The sequence below is a fragment of the Camelina sativa genome, chromosome 15 (genome assembly GCF_030686135.1).
Source record: "Camelina sativa cultivar CO46 ecotype springtype chromosome 15, ASM3068613v1".
In the NCBI taxonomy this organism is placed as follows: domain Eukaryota; kingdom Viridiplantae; phylum Streptophyta; class Magnoliopsida; order Brassicales; family Brassicaceae; genus Camelina; species Camelina sativa.
In genome coordinates this window covers 3,818,888-3,833,385 of record NC_141894.1, presented here as the reverse complement: position 1 = coordinate 3,833,385, position 14,498 = coordinate 3,818,888, and the positions used below count along the sequence as shown (strand labels likewise).

Genomic DNA, 14,498 nt, shown 5'->3' with positions numbered 1-14,498 from the left:
ATAATATTCTAGTGGCTCAAGAGATGTTTCACGGTTTAAATACAAATAAAAGGTGTAATTCGGAATTTTTGGCTTTTAAAACGGATATGAGTAAGGCATATGATCGGGTAGAATGGGACTTTCTGGAGGCGGTTTTGGACAAGTTAGGTTTCGATAGGAGATGGATTTCGTGGATTATGTGGTGTGTATCATCAGTGTCATATCAAGTTCTTCTGAATGGACAGCCAAGAGGTTTTATTAGACCACAGAGGGGGTTACGACAAGGGGACCCTCTTTCACCATACTTATTCATTCTTTGCACGGAGGTTTTGATTGCTAATATAAAGCAGGCTGAAAGAGCGGAAAAGTTGACGGGCATTACCATTGCCCGTGGTAGTCCTACTATCTCGCACCTGCTGTTTGCGGATGATAGTCTGTTCTTCTGCAAAGCTACTGATCAGGAATGTAGGACGGTTATGGAGATAATGGGGTCTTATGGCAGAGCCTCAGGTCAAGAGGTCAATCTGGCAAAATCATCTATTATGTTTGGCAAAAAGGTTACTCCGGAGATTCGCTCCCGGATAAAGTCAGTTATTGGGATTTCTACGGAGGGTGGTATGGGCTCTTACTTGGGTATTCCTGAGAACCTTCAAGGTTCGAAAACTAAGGTTTTTAGCTATGTTAAGGATCGGCTAGATGATCGTGTAAATGGCTGGTCTGCCAAATGTTTGTCGAAGGGTGGCAAGGAAATTATGATTAAATCCGTGGCGTTGGCTTTACCTACCCATGTTATGTCGTGTTTTAAGCTTCCTCAGGAACTAACATCTAAATTGACAAGTGCAATTTCCACTTTCTGGTGGAAATCAAATGATAAAGCTCGTGGTATGCATTGGGTTGCGTAGGATAAATTATGTGCAGATAAAGCTGAAGGGGGACTGGGTTTCCGAGCTCTAGAACAATTTAATGAGGCTATGTTGGCCAAACAATTTTGGCGTCTCATTCACTACCCACAGTCTTTAATGGCTCGGGTGATGAAAAGTCGATATTTCAGGAACAAACACCCTCTTATGGCACAAAAACCATATAATCCGTCCTTTGCTTGGAGAAGTATTTATTCCATTAAGGGTTTGGTGGAGCAGGGGGCTCGTTGGGCGGTAGGCTCTGGCCATTCCATTTCGGTTTGGCGAGATCCATGGATACCGGATGTTTGCCCTAGACCGGCGAATGGTCGAGGGAGGTTATGGCTCCCCAGTTTAATGGTTAATCATTTAATTAACCCGGAGACTAAGGATTGGCATTTACCTACTTTGGAGGAGTTTTTCGATCCGGGGGATATTCAACTAATTCGGAGTATGCCAGTTAGTAGAACTACTCAACCGGATAGATTAATATGGCATTATACTAAATCGGGGAAATATTCAGTCAGATCGGGATACCGATTGGCTAGGGAATTATTAAAGGATGTTGAATTTGGGCCGACGTGTACGGCTTTACGGGCTCATTCTTGGAAACTTGATGTACCCTCCAAAATCCAACATTTTTTCTGGCAGATTGGCTCGGGTACTCTACCTGTGTTGGAGCGTCTCGCATATCGGGGTGTTCGGTGTGATACCGTGTGTAAGAGATGCGATTCGGCGGTGGAAAATATAAACCATGCGCTCTTTGAGTGTCCTAGGTCTCGATGTATTTGGGAGGTGTCGCCTTTACGGCTGGATCAAGGGGGCTTTCCATACACATCGATTTATGCGAATTTAGATTTCATTTTTTGGCGGGCATCTTCGCAATCTGGGGCTTCGGATGTGGGCATTCAACTTCCCTAGATTATTTGGTCCATTTGGAAAGATAGGAATAAAAAGGTTTTTCAGGGTATTGAGGGTGAACCTCTAGGGATTTTGAATCAGGCGACTACGGATAAATTATTGTGGGAGGAGGCCAAATCTTACTCAGTGAATTATCTGGTCCCCCCGTCTTTTACGGAGAATAGGGGATCCTCTCCTCGATGCCAAGTGGATGGTTCTTGGAAAAGTACAGACCCCTACCAGGGTTTGGGCTGGTGGTGCTGCAGTGGAGAGCTTACAACAATCCTGTTGGGAGCACGGAGTCATCGTCGGAGTCCTTCTCCTCTACATGCAGAACTACAAGCGTTGATCTGGGCTATGGAGTCTTTACTAGTGGCTGGAGTCAATTGTCAGGTTTTTGAGACGGATAGTGTGGAGCTAACGGCGATGGTGTAGGCACCGGAAGACTGGCCGACTTTCTCTAATCTGCTGGAGGATTTCTCATTGCTTCGAAGTTCCTTTCCCTCCTTCTCCCTCTCTAGGATTCCTCGCGATGACAATGTCAGGGCCGATTGCCTCGCTCGATCTTCACGAACCCTACCTTCAGTTTCTACCTTTGTAAACTCGTATCCTCCTGTTTGGGCAACCAATCATGGAGTTCTCTTTTAATTTTAATATAGTTTGGTTGAAAAAAAAAAAAAAAAAAAAAAAAAAAGAAAAAAAAGAGCGGCAAGCTGTTAAAAAGAAGAAGAAATCAAAGTAGGGCCCACACAAAAAAGCAGCCCGATTAGTGGGCTCACACACCAATCTACTCTCATATCTCTGAGTTCTTCTTTTCTTCTTCTCAAGTCAGCCAGCAAATATCAAAACTTCGACCTTTTCAAATTCTCATCGCATTTTCATTTCCAAGGAAGTCTCAAATTGGCATTAAAAGGGAATCCTTGAGAAGGTTTTGAGCTTCTCTTCTTCTAGATCTGCCTCTGCAGTCTCTCTCTCTCTCTCTCTCTCAGGTTCCCATTCCTTCTCTTCTTCTCCCGTATAGTATACAAAAGGGTCTTTTTTATTTGTATCTAACTGTTTTGACTTTGGGGTTTTATCAAAGCATTTAGCTTTACAATCCGTGATTTTGGAAAGTCTTAATTGATGTCAATGTCATCAGAATCAATTCTTATCTGAGTAGGAGGGTTAGCCATACAAGGGCGAGGAGATGGTCAAGAAAGCGAAATGGCTCAAGAATGTGAAGAAGGCTTTTAGCCCTGATTCAAAGGTTCCAACTTTGTAATTATGTTCTCTAATTCACTATGCTTTATATAGTTGATGATGTAACCCTTTTTGTTTTGGTGCCTTATTTATATATTTGATGTTTTTTTGTTTCTTTTTGTTTTACAGAAACTGAAACATGAATCGGTTGAGTGTCAAAACAGTGTGATCTCTTACCCTGTCTTGATCGCCACATCCAGAAGTACTTCTCCTCAGTTTGAAGTTAGAGTTGATGAGGTCAACTATGATCACAAGAAGAAGAAGAATCTCTGCCCTCCTCCATCAGATTCCGTGACTGTCACAGTTGCAGATGTTCCTGTAGATTCACCTCCATCTTCTCCTGAATCTTTTCATCAAGCTATAGTTGATGATAGGTTCGCAGGGATGTCAAAGGAAGAAGCTTCTGCCATCTTGATTCAGACTACCTTTAGGGGCTATTTAGTATGTTTTGATATTCTTTGATCCAGGTTTAGCTTGATTAGAACTTGTGTAGCTTTATAGCCAGTCATGCATAACTCTGTAATTGAGATTGGCTAAGTTCTGTGAATTATTTTGATTGAGAGAAAATGTGAGCGAAAGGGTATCTTTTTCTTAACTGTAACCTTAAGACTTATGGTTTCTCCAATGTAGGCAAGAAGAGAATTGCAGGCGTTGAAGGGGAGGGATAGACTTAAGCTACTGATGGAAGGATCAGTTGTACATCGGCAAGCTGCAAATACACTCAAGTGTATGCAGACTCTCACTCGTGTTCAGTCACAAATCCGGTCTAGGAGAATCAGGATGTCAGAAGAGAATCAGGCTCGACATAAGCAACTTCTTCAGAAGCATGGCAAAGAGCTAGGAGGCACAAAGGTCTCACTTATTTTTCTCTCTGGTTTATTATCTCATATGCAATTTTCATTTTCCTACCCACAAGTTTGGTGAGAGGCGGTAATAACATTAACTCATTCATAAAATTGGTTTTATTAAACCTGCGGCTTCTCTTGCTTAGTTAAGCATATCTTCTTTCTGATGGTATATCTTCACAATGCAGTAGCTTGTGATTAAACCTAAGTCTTTCTCTTTCTTTCTGCAGAATGGGGGTAATTGGAACGACAGCAATCAGTCCAAGGCACAAGTGGAAGCGGGTATGCTGCACAAGCACGAGGCAACAATGAGAAGGGAAAGAGCATTAGCTTATGCATTCACACATCAGGTACTTCCAAAGAATTTGGACTGCTTTGTCAACAAGTTCAACTTATATGTTTCTGCACATTTCTATATGGTTATGCAGAGAATTTGAGTGTACATTGGATTTGGTTTAATGCTTATGATCATAACCGACTCATATATATTTGCAGCAAAACTTGAAGAGCAACTCCAGAACTGCAAATCCGATGTTTATGGATCCAAGCAACCCGACTTGGGGTTGGAGCTGGTTAGAGAGGTGGATGGCTGGCCAGCCATGGGAGAGTTCGGAGAAAGAACAAAACAACAAAGAAAACTCCTCTGTCAAGAATTCAACTAAGAGTCATTCCCATGTAGGAGAAACCGCAAAATCTTCAAACCGCAACAAACTCAATAGACCGACTCATCCCAATACCTCATCATCATCATCCACCACCACCACCAAAACCCCCAGAAAGAAGAGGCCAGTTCCTCCATCGTCCATAAAATCCATGAGTAGTGATGAAGACACCAAGAGCTCAGAGAAGAACCGTAGGCACAGCATTGCAAGGTCATCGGTTAGTGATGACGAGAACTTGGCTAGCTCAACTACAAAACGTAGTAGCAACATGGTTCCCACAACAAAATCAGCACGAGGCAAAGTTAAGCCCCAGACCTCATCACGCGTCGCCGTGACCGTCCCCGCAACTGAGGGAATTAACAAAGTTTTACCGGAGAAAGCACCAGCCAAGAAGCGGCTCTCCAACTCGGCTTCACCTGCACCCAAACCTAGACGATCCTCAGCCCCACCTAAGGTGGAAAACAACTCTCTCAAGGCAGAGAGAACGCCTTGAGTCTGACCAACCGAGGTATAATAAAATCCTCATTATTTGATTTTTGTTGCCATATAGATATGGTGTTCTGAGATTTGTATCAATGTTGGTTACAAGAAAGACTTAATTACGGTGATTCTTTTGTTGTGCATAGTGTAAGTCTCTATCGTTTATGTAATTCTTTTATATATCAAAGAGAAAAAAACTAGAATAATACTTGCAACTTTCAAGAGCTTACCAATGGTCTATGATGGCTAGCTACTGATCTCTCATCAGCAAGTGTGAATGGATTTCTATTCAATTATAATCTTGTTAGCAGTGAATTTAGAAAATTAACGCATCTATTGTTGATGTTCACTCTCAACATATTCATTCTCAATTTCAAATCTTGATTTGATAACCGGATCCGAATTAAAACCATACCAGAATTATTGATTTGATAACCGGATCCAATCAACCGGTTATGTTTTTAAAACCCCTAAGAGGAATGGCCGAACTATCTGGCGAAGGCCAAGCAAAGCAGGAAATAGCTAAAACCCTAATCCTTTAAATCGACCAACAAAATCAAGCATTGAACAGTTGTCCTATCTCTCTATCAGATCAGATCGTGTGTTACTACTACTTATCAGTGCTCTTTCTTGCTCAAATCCTCTACAACAATGGTAAAGTTTGCGTTCATCTCGTCTTCTTTCTCGGGTTTTCTCTACAACTTCCACTCTTTATTGTTTTCGCTGATTGATTTTGGGGAGATCATTAGATGATAATGAAAGCTTTCTTTGATGGGATTAGGGTTTCTAAAAAAAATCCTCCCTTTTTAGTGCTTCTGCTTACTTTTTGCTCTTTTGTGTTTGTGTCAGTATCAAAGTGTTTATTTTTAAGGTTTTCTATGAATCTCTCTGGTCCAACTTCTCTAAGTTCGTGGTTTATTGACTAAGATTTACTCTCTTCTCATCCCTTTTCTCCAGGTTGCAGCGATAATTGCAGGCGCCGCTGTTGCTGCTGCTGCTTATGCTGGTAAATATGGAATAGAGGCATGGCAAGCGTTCAAGCTGAGACCGGTAAGGCCTAGAATGCGTAAATTCTATGAAGGTGGTTTCCAATCTGCTATGACACGGAGAGAAGCTGCCCTTATTCTCGGTGTTAGGTACTTTTCTTATGTCCTTAGCCCCTCAGTAAAGTTTGAGAGTTGAAGATCCAATGATACTAGTTGATCTTGGGACTCTCTTTAGAGTTAGTAGTAACCATTAACGGTTAATTTTAGGTCCCTGATGGGTTAACGATCATCTATAGTCAGTAGATATGCCATTGTAGTTCTTAAAAAATTTGCAATAGGGGCCTAGTTATTCGAATCTGATTAGTTTATGCGTAGCTATGTTCTTATGGAAGGGTTTAATGGTATGTTTGCATATAACTTAGTGATGGTTTTTGCGACATTATTGTGGCTTGACAAGTTTGGCACTCATTTATGGTGGTTTTGAACAGGGAGAGTGTAGCGGCAGAGAAGGTGAAAGAAGCTCACCGGAGAGTGATGGTGGCTAATCATCCAGACGCAGGAGGAAGCCATTACCTTGCGTCTAAGATCAATGAAGCCAAAGACATGATGCTTGGCAAGACCAAGAGCTCTGGTTCTGCGTTTTGAAACCCTTTGGTGAGGGTTGATTGATCCCATCAACTAAGCCATGTAGTTTCGAGTAATTAGCCTTAGACCATTCTCTTTATGCCGTTAGTTTAGTTGTTCTGATCAAGATAGCCATTTGGTTTTGAGTTATTGGTCTAGATCATTTTTCTGACCAAGCTTGGTGTAAACGTGGGTGATAATTTCTTAGAATCGTTTTAACTTTCTGCATGAGATATGTAGAAGAAACCAAATTGGAAGTGAATCTAGTTCGACTTTTTTGTTTGTCTTGATCCCTGTTTTCTTTGACTATTTGAACAAACTTGCCAAAATTGAAGATGAACAAATTTCAAATAAGTTGGTGGTGAGTATGATAGACTAAACAAGTAAACAAAAGAAAATTCATGTCCAATCTAATAGAAAGCAGCATTAGTGCTATATGTGATCTCAAAATGAACTGTGCTTTGTTATAACCTATAAAATCTGAAATCTTCAGCCAAAGCAAAGAACGAAGCATGTTCTTGGTGTTATTTACATATTTGTCCATGATGGAACGAAGACCAAGAACAACGTGTTTCTATAGTTCTTTTATAACCTGTTTACTTACTCTTTAGAGGTGCTACTGTCGGATAAACCTGTCTTTGGTTGATCCGGTTTATGGATTTCCGTTTTTTGTTCTGGTAACTCTACCGGGCCCTTTGGTTCTCCAAATATGGTCGAGAAGATCTGCTTGTGGCACTCATCACAGAAATAGAAGTAAGAGAAGTGGCCTTCGTTTGGGAGTCTATGTACCGTTGCTTCTGGTATGACCCGACTAATGTAATCAGTTACTGAAGGTGGAGTGACTCGGTCATCCATACCCTACATGGCCAGTCAACATGAGTAACTCACAACTCGGGAAAGTGATCATATAGAAGGCGGTTTTAAGTGTGATTTCAACAAACCTGCCATATGTGTATGGGTTTCCGAAACCCAATAAGTTCACATTCTGATTCGCTGTACATTGACATTAGCCAAGAGAGGACACCATTGGTTCGACACTTCTTCTGCACGTGGAACTCGGGAAGACTAAATCCCCAATTTGAAACCTGTAGTGCGGCTTCTTCGACAAACGGTTTTGCAGTTCCTTGGCGTACAGACTCCTCCACATTCCTTTGGTAAAGATCTTCAAAAACTGGATCTGTGATTACAAGTTTGTCCTGAAGTAGAAAAGAGGCAATTAAAAGTTTAGCTTGTGAGCCATAAATCAAAAGGCCATCCGAGGAAGCTACTCTATTTGGTGATACTAAATGACCCAAAACCTTGGGAAGAGACACTTGATGAATACAGACTTACCTTTTCTCCTAATAACATGGACATCCACTGATCCAGCGGCTCAAGATTACCAGAGAGAAAGGACCTACGGTAGGAGAAAGAAAGAAGACTTGGCCACCGACGTGCTAAAAAGTACATGAATTTCCTCTTCCGTAGCCACTGCTCCCATGTTTTTGCCATCTCTTCCTTTGTCATGCTTGGCTCATATGGATTGATCATAGGAGCTACCATGGCAACTCCTGTAGATTGATAAAAACACAACCTTGCTATTTTCATTTGTGTCATTCTTTGAAACAATCACAATGCGAAAAAACATGAACTGTGTTCAAATGAATTGATATGCATTAAGGTACCAGCTATTCGGTCAGGAAAGTATCTCATTGCAGCCCAGGCATGCACACTACCACTGGAATAGCCGAGTAACCAGAACTTCTCAACAATCCCGAGAGCAGCAGCTAGGTCAATCATATCCGATGCAGATGAGCTAAGGTTCCGAGCACGATGAGGATCACTCTCTCCAAACCCTGGAAGATCATATGACACTAGACGGACACCATAGTCCGTGAGCAATGATTCTTTCACTCCAGGTATACCTTGAATATGTAAAGTTGAAATATTATTAGGTAAACAATATGTAATAGCACTATCAAAATTAGCTGAAACTGAAAAGAAAGAACTAATGTGATCATACCTGCAAGCCGAGAGGAAAGAAAAGAATGAGGCACAATCAGAGAATGTCTAGCTCGGTCAGCTGAAACACCAAGCTCTTGGTAAGCTATATATCTGCCATCCGGAAGCTGTGCACGGCTTGCACTGGTAGGATGCAATCGGATTTTCTTCAACACAGGGACAGATCTATCATGGTCTGAACCAAAACTCAATGCTGCACTTAAAAAGATGGATATGTCAGAGAAAGGATATAAGCCTCTCTTGCACCAAACAGAATCTAATCAATACTCCCACTTTAACCCAAGATATAAACAGAAACAAGTAAACTTACATACAACAAGCCCACAAATTACTAAATGACTCATCACAATACACAGTTTTATAGCAGACATTTGAATGAAGAACTGTTCAGATTTAGTAATTGAGTCTGCTGGATTCAGAATTCTACTGTGAATGAGACAAACATAAATGGGTGATGCAGAATCACAAAAACACTGTTTTATCGATATATGTATATACCTGTGAGAGCAAGGAGGAAGACGAAGAAAATGACAGGCCAAGCATGAACAGGATCACGATCCTCAGGCAAGTACTCGTTAAGAAAGCTCAGCTTTTTAGAAACCTTAGCAGCTGGTTTCCGGAGCTTACGCACGACGAAAGAGTCCTCAGTCACAACCATCTGCTGCACAACGTCTTTACATCCGATTGCTAGATCCAGAAGCATTTCTCCCCAAGACTTCATAAACCCCATCACTTGATCTTTCAAAGGCTCCACTGGTTCGGATCCAGAACCCGAAATCTTTGACCTTGACTCAGTATCCGCATTCAAGTCAATCGGAGATCCGTCGTATTGTAAACCTCCTCCGTCCATGAGACTCGCTAACTCGTCTTGCCACGTAGGCACTCCTCTTCCCATCTCCTCCATTATCAAATCAAAACCAAAATCCCTAAATCCGGATCCAAGTCCGAACCCTAGTCTTCAGAGCAATGACAAGAAGAAGAAGAGCTGCATATACATTTAAAGTAATGAGGAAAAGAGAAAGAAACACAAAGAGCGCGAGAGAGAAGAGAAGAACATGGCTGAGAGAATGAGCTGCAAAACTGACACCTTTACAAGCGTGAACTTCAAGCTCACTCTTTTTTTCTTCATATACATATAAAAATCAATTCTTTCTAATTAAATATCTCAAAGAGAATAAAAATAACGAATCAAAATCTCTCTTTTATACTATTGTTTTTTTTTCCATAAGAGAGAAATCGAAAGAGACAAAAGTTTCTCTTACCATATGACGCAGAAACAGCTTAGACGTTTGTATGGTCACCAATTTAGTCTTCTTCTTCCTCCATTGAACATGTTTTGACTGGTTAATGTAAATGAAAACTACTCCAGTCCGCCATTGACGATCCTTTTTTTTTTTCTTGTTTTGTATTTTAGCTTCGGTTGAAATAAACAAATACGGACCGTTAGATCAAGATCGCTCTTTTAAGAAAATGGACGGTCGTGCTCGTGCATGTCGTTTTTTCGATGGAGAGAACCGGCTGAACCGGTTGCGTGTCGTGCGCTTCCTAATGCTTTGCTTTGTGTGCCTTTTTACCTGCTACAGCCGGTTTTTATGGTTTTGCTGACGTGGCGGATAGTGTGGGGGTCGTGGGGTAGTAGTAGGTGCACCGTGCACGTGACTCCGTGTAGCTTATACCTTAAGGACATGGTAGTAATCGTATGCGGTCGTTCCTTCCGTATATATAATTATTGTTGGGCTCTTTTAATATTTGGGCTAAACATGTGATGGGCCACTGAAGTCGGTTTCATTACATGTTTTAAGGTTTATGACAGACGGCGGTTTAGGGTTTACCGGTACACTGACGAGTCTTGACCCAAACCCTATATAATAATTTCGTAACACTAGGGTTTCTCTCCATCACGAACTAAAAAGAAAAAAAGCTCGAGCCTTTCGCAGTTTTCAGCTCAGCTAATCTCTCTCTCTCTCGCCGTCGTCAACATGGGGTATGGTTTCCCTCTCTTTGATTCGTCGTGTTCAATCTCATCTCCTCCGTTTAAGGGACTATGTTTATGTTTCTTTTATTGGTCTCGGGTGAAATGCAAGTAGTGTCATATGTTATGTTGGGTTTAGGATTTGGTTGCAGTGCTTGTTCATAATTTATCTCTAACTTCTCTGGGAATTATGGAATTGGTGATTTTGCTTACTAGTGCCAGTGCATATATGTTAATTACTCTGTTCTTGAAGATACGAGGTTGGAATTATTCGTTCCTCTTTAATGTTACGAGTTAATTGTCTGAAAATGTGGAAACTAAGATTGTGATTTTTGATGCCTAGATTCTTGAGTTCAACGCTGAATATGTTTTGTATCTTACGAATTTGATTATCTGGGCATCTCAGTTAGTGGATTTCTCATTTTGTTATGTCTTTGTCTTTGAATAATCTCTCTTTAGTAAGCCACGTGGTATGGGCTGTGGGCGCAAGCTTAAGAGGCATAGGATTACTCAGAGGTGGGCTGACAAGGATTTCAGGAAATCTCACCAAGGTAACGAGTGGAAGAAGCCTTTTGCTTGTTCTTCTCATGCTAAAGGAATCGTCCTTGAGAAAATGTATGTTTGTATTATCATGTAAATTTTACCTTTTTGTTGATTTTTGAGTATAGATCTTGACTTTGAAGAGACTCTTGTGTTTCATTTATGCAGTGGTATTGAGGCTAAGCAGCCTAACTCTGCTATCCGTAAGTGTGCTAGAGTTCAGTTGATCAAGAACGGTAAAAAGATTGCTGCTTTTGTCCCCAATGATGGTTGTTTGAACTACATTGAAGAAAATGTAAGTTTGATGAGAACTGCCTTTAGTAATCGATCAGCGATATTCTAGTAATGTGTCCAATTTCTTGACTCTTTAATTTTGTGTGCAGGACGAAGTGTTGATTGCTGGATTTGGGCGTAAAGGTCATGCTGTTGGAGATATTCCCGGAGTTAGGTTTAAGGTGGTGAAGGTGTCTGGTGTCTCACTCAATGCTCTCTTCAAGGAGAAGAAGGAGAAGCCTAGGTCTTAAGCTCTACTACTTTACAAGCTTTCTTGCTAATGGATTTTTTTTGATATTTACTTCATGTTTCAGTGACATCTTATAGAGGAGTTTGAGTTTATCTTATTTTTGTTTCATTTGTTTTGGATACTAATTACCCTAAGTATTCTTATCCCAATATGATGAAGTTCTCATAATTTGTCCCATTTTATCCTACGTACTACGGAGCACTTGTTAATATCATCTTATATGCAACTGAATTCTTAAACTGAAATCTTTACCAGTTGTAAAAATTAAGTCTGCAAACAAAAATAACTTTGGAACAAACTTTCTCTCTCATACAAAAGTGTTTGTTCTACCCTGATAAAAATTCACACAATCCTAAACTTTGAAAGAGAAGATGCCAATTGCCAAGTCATATTCCACTCTTGATCAGTATTAGTGGGTTAGACGCTGATGCTGAGCATTCCTACTCTGCAGAACCATTTTTGCAACTATCAGATCCATCAGAGCAGTTCTTGTCACTAGGCTGATCTTTCAAGTCCGAACCACTGTTATTCTCCCCAGTTAGATTGCTGTCCTCTATGATAATCTCATCCGCGATATCTGCAGCTTCATTCCTATCCTCATTTCCCATTTGCTCTTTAGAAGAGTCTTTTAAGTCCCTCGACTCCAACATCGGGTCCTTCACAAGGGTAGTACTAGGTGCTTCTTTTATGACCTGTTCAAGTTCTCCAGATAATTGGTGGTCGATGCTGATGGAATTGGGTTTCGCACTTGGGGTTTTGGTAACAGAAGCAGCCTGAGGGCTTGAAAGTTTTTCATTGGTTAAAGGAGAATTATCTATTTTAGATAATGTTTTGGCTTTAGGCTTCTCCTGAAGACTTTTTCCACTACCATTGCTTTTGGCTGCCTTTTTGGAGGTCGACTCACTGCAAGGTAAGAGTCTGGTAGGTGTTGAACTGTGCATCTGGTTTGCTACTTTCAATATGCTTGCCCCGATTCCAAAACTTTTTCTAGCTTTCCCTGGTGTAATCTTATCACTTGCAGACGAACTATTTTTCCGATCACTTTCGGGAGGAATGGGAGATCCTGGATCCTCTTTTTCCAGGTTCGTCTTGATCTTCTTTGTGGACTTGGGAAGTTTTGAAACCACAACCTTGCGTTTCTTTTCACAATTCGGAACTTCCCCAGAATTTTCTTGTGATTTGTTCCCTTTACGTCTGCTTAAGCGTTTCTCAGCAATGTACTCTGCCAAAGTTTTCTCCTTTTTCTTTGGAACTGTAGTATCTTCATATTCAAACACTCCATCGTGTTTACTGTCATTTTGGTCTTCTGTCTTTCTCCTTTTAGTATAAACTTGTTTACTCTTTTTCAATTCAGGATCAGAAACTTTCACTAAGCTACTTTTCTCTTCTGCAGGAGAAGTTTTGGGAGCAGACTCTACTGAGCCCTGAAGTATCTCAAACTCAGGAAGTTCAGTATAGCCTTTCCAGCGATTATAAGCTAATAGTCGTGCTCTCTGACTTACAAGCTGCAGCGCATCAGTAGCATCAGAGCTAGGAGAGCGTGCTAAACGCTTCACATATTCCACAAGGTTCGCAGGTTCAAAGAAGATAGCACTTGAGACCTTGTCTCCACCGTGTATTGAGCTTGAATCTTCTCGGATTCCAGGATTGATTATGTTCTGACACTTGATCTTCTGATAGACTTCCTCTGAGATACAAGAACAAGCTAAACCAAACTCTATCCTTCTTGAGACCTCTTCTAAAGCAAAATCTATAGCATCAATAAAATCAGGTAGACTACTCTGCTTCGCCATTTGGGAGAAATGCTGTCGAAAAGGCTTTATCCGTGATGCATCGTTCCAAGCAAAGGTGCAATCTCCGAAATATGTTACTAAGAAACTTCCGTTCTTGAAGTGCTTCTTTGCTTTGTCTGTTGCAGCCGAAGCATCAAACACCTGACCAGGCCACCATGGATGGCTCCTTACTTTAGCCCAAACCAAATCTGAGTCAGAGATCTTCATCTTCGCAGTAACAGTTGCCTTATTATCAACCAAAATACTCTCATCCTTGCTCTCATGCGGTTCTAAACCCATAAAACATACAACATCCAAATCATCAACTTTTGTTCCTTGCTTATCTGAGCTATCAGGTTTTCTCTTCTCAACAAGGTCTTCACTATCCAATCTGGCATCAGAAACCTTCACATCACTGAGATCAGGTTTCACTTCCTTCTCAACCTGAAGTGGCGTTTCGATACAATCAAAATCTTTTTCACCCTCTACCATTAATACCTCTTCACTATCTACAAGGACCTTCTTCTCACTTTCGTTACTCTCTCCACCTACATTTTCGGTTCCAATGCCTAGATCTAACCCTCCATTTACAGATTCCGTTTGCTTCTCCAGATCAGTAATAACATTTATTTCCTCCATCTCATCATCACCAGCTGAAGCTAAACTGCCGTTTCCTTCTTGCTCATCTCCATCAGGCTTTGCTATCATCAGCTCCTGAGCTTGACCAGCTAGGGTTTCAGACATTTGAGCATTTCTGACCTCAAGCGTCGACGCATTAGAGCAATCAATAACGTCTGAAACCGAATCAATACGTTCTGATTCCTTCGACATAAGCAGTACCAAAAACAAAAACCCTAAAAGAACGGAGACAAGTAAATCATCAGAAATTACTTGAGTCATTTCCAAAGAAAACAAGTAAACAGAACCTAAAAGACGAAGAGATAAATCGAGAGACAGAGAGAGAGAAGAAGCTCGCAAACAAACCTCCGATGACGGTCGTGATGAACAGCGAATCACCCGGCGGCGGGAGCTCGGTGTCTTGAATGAAGTAAACGAAGCGAAGACGTCAAATCTAA

At 41.0% G+C, this 14,498-nt stretch overlaps 5 protein-coding genes and 1 non-coding gene across 8 annotated transcripts; 4 read left to right on the top strand and 2 right to left on the bottom strand.

Annotated features, from left to right (window-relative positions):
- The first annotated feature begins 998 nt into the window (after positions 1–998).
- On the top strand, positions 999–2,213 carry LOC147926240 (uncharacterized). The gene is made up of 2 exons (XM_087489161.1): positions 999–1,662; positions 1,867–2,213. The coding sequence occupies exons 1-2, from the start codon at positions 999–1,001 to the stop codon at positions 2,211–2,213; spliced, it is 1,011 nt and encodes a 336-aa protein (XP_087345287.1).
- A 348-nt stretch (positions 2,214–2,561) lies between these two features.
- LOC104745145 (protein IQ-DOMAIN 1) lies at positions 2,562–5,147 on the top strand. 2 transcript variants are annotated; one of them, XM_010466325.3, is made up of 6 exons: positions 2,562–2,767; positions 2,938–3,024; positions 3,147–3,458; positions 3,648–3,869; positions 4,093–4,212; positions 4,358–5,147. In XM_010466325.3, exons 2-6 carry the CDS (start codon positions 2,965–2,967, stop codon positions 5,015–5,017), a joined length of 1,374 nt encoding a protein of 457 aa, XP_010464627.1. In that variant the 5' UTR covers positions 2,562–2,767; positions 2,938–2,964; the 3' UTR covers positions 5,018–5,147. The 2 variants fall into 2 exon arrangements, with proteins under 2 accessions (XP_010464627.1, XP_010464625.1); XM_010466323.3 differs by having other exon boundaries at positions 2,574–2,767; positions 2,917–3,024.
- A 347-nt stretch (positions 5,148–5,494) lies between these two features.
- On the top strand, positions 5,495–6,902 carry LOC104745144 (mitochondrial import inner membrane translocase subunit TIM14-2). The gene is made up of 3 exons (XM_010466321.2): positions 5,495–5,658; positions 5,962–6,140; positions 6,479–6,902. The coding sequence occupies exons 1-3, from the start codon at positions 5,656–5,658 to the stop codon at positions 6,633–6,635; spliced, it is 339 nt and encodes a 112-aa protein (XP_010464623.1). The 5' UTR covers positions 5,495–5,655; the 3' UTR covers positions 6,636–6,902.
- A 151-nt stretch (positions 6,903–7,053) lies between these two features.
- Positions 7,054–10,175, bottom strand: LOC104745142 (uncharacterized). 2 transcript variants are annotated; one of them, XM_019237359.2, is made up of 8 exons: positions 9,878–10,037; positions 9,703–9,738; positions 9,114–9,600; positions 8,617–8,808; positions 8,279–8,518; positions 7,947–8,164; positions 7,556–7,810; positions 7,054–7,472 (listed from the first exon to the last, which is right to left on the bottom strand). In XM_019237359.2, exons 3-8 carry the CDS (start codon positions 9,517–9,519, stop codon positions 7,215–7,217), a joined length of 1,569 nt encoding a protein of 522 aa, XP_019092904.1. In that variant the 5' UTR covers positions 9,520–9,600; positions 9,703–9,738; positions 9,878–10,037; the 3' UTR covers positions 7,054–7,214. The 2 variants fall into 2 exon arrangements, with proteins under 2 accessions (XP_019092904.1, XP_010464621.1); XM_010466319.3 differs by lacking the exon at positions 9,703–9,738 and having other exon boundaries at positions 9,878–10,175.
- LOC104745141 (small ribosomal subunit protein uS12z) lies at positions 10,151–11,818 on the top strand. The gene is made up of 4 exons (XM_010466318.3): positions 10,151–10,599; positions 11,047–11,202; positions 11,296–11,422; positions 11,511–11,818. The coding sequence occupies exons 1-4, from the start codon at positions 10,595–10,597 to the stop codon at positions 11,649–11,651; spliced, it is 429 nt and encodes a 142-aa protein (XP_010464620.1). The 5' UTR covers positions 10,151–10,594; the 3' UTR covers positions 11,652–11,818.
- A 63-nt stretch (positions 11,819–11,881) lies between these two features.
- Positions 11,882–14,253, bottom strand: LOC104745140 (PWWP domain-containing protein 2). Its single transcript, XR_015582082.1, has one exon. It is a non-coding gene; the product is annotated as a PWWP domain-containing protein 2 (transcript).
- Between the last annotated feature and the right edge of the window lie 245 nt (positions 14,254–14,498).

Coding starts and splice junctions, on each gene's coding strand:
- LOC147926240 (XM_087489161.1), top strand. CDS start 999: ATGGCTCGGGTGATGAAAAGTCGATATTTCAGGAACAAACACCCTCTT. Junction 1,663..1,866: donor TGAGTGTCCTAGGTCTCGAT/GTATTTGGGAGG, acceptor GTGAACCTCTAG/GGATTTTGAATCAGGCGACT.
- LOC104745145 (XM_010466325.3), top strand. CDS start 2,965: ATGGTCAAGAAAGCGAAATGGCTCAAGAATGTGAAGAAGGCTTTTAGC. Junction 3,459..3,647: donor CTACCTTTAGGGGCTATTTA/GTATGTTTTGAT, acceptor TCTCCAATGTAG/GCAAGAAGAGAATTGCAGGC. Junction 4,213..4,357: donor CTTATGCATTCACACATCAG/GTACTTCCAAAG, acceptor ATATATTTGCAG/CAAAACTTGAAGAGCAACTC.
- LOC104745144 (XM_010466321.2), top strand. Junction 6,141..6,478: donor GCCCTTATTCTCGGTGTTAG/GTACTTTTCTTA, acceptor GGTTTTGAACAG/GGAGAGTGTAGCGGCAGAGA.
- LOC104745142 (XM_010466319.3), bottom strand. CDS start 9,519: ATGGAGGAGATGGGAAGAGGAGTGCCTACGTGGCAAGACGAGTTAGCG. Junction 8,809..9,113: donor CTTCCTCCTTGCTCTCACAG/GTATATACATAT, acceptor TTTTAAGTGCAG/CATTGAGTTTTGGTTCAGAC. Junction 8,519..8,616: donor TCTTTCCTCTCGGCTTGCAG/GTATGATCACAT, acceptor TACATATTCAAG/GTATACCTGGAGTGAAAGAA.
- LOC104745141 (XM_010466318.3), top strand. Junction 11,203..11,295: donor GGAATCGTCCTTGAGAAAAT/GTATGTTTGTAT, acceptor TCATTTATGCAG/TGGTATTGAGGCTAAGCAGC. Junction 11,423..11,510: donor TGAACTACATTGAAGAAAAT/GTAAGTTTGATG, acceptor TTTTGTGTGCAG/GACGAAGTGTTGATTGCTGG.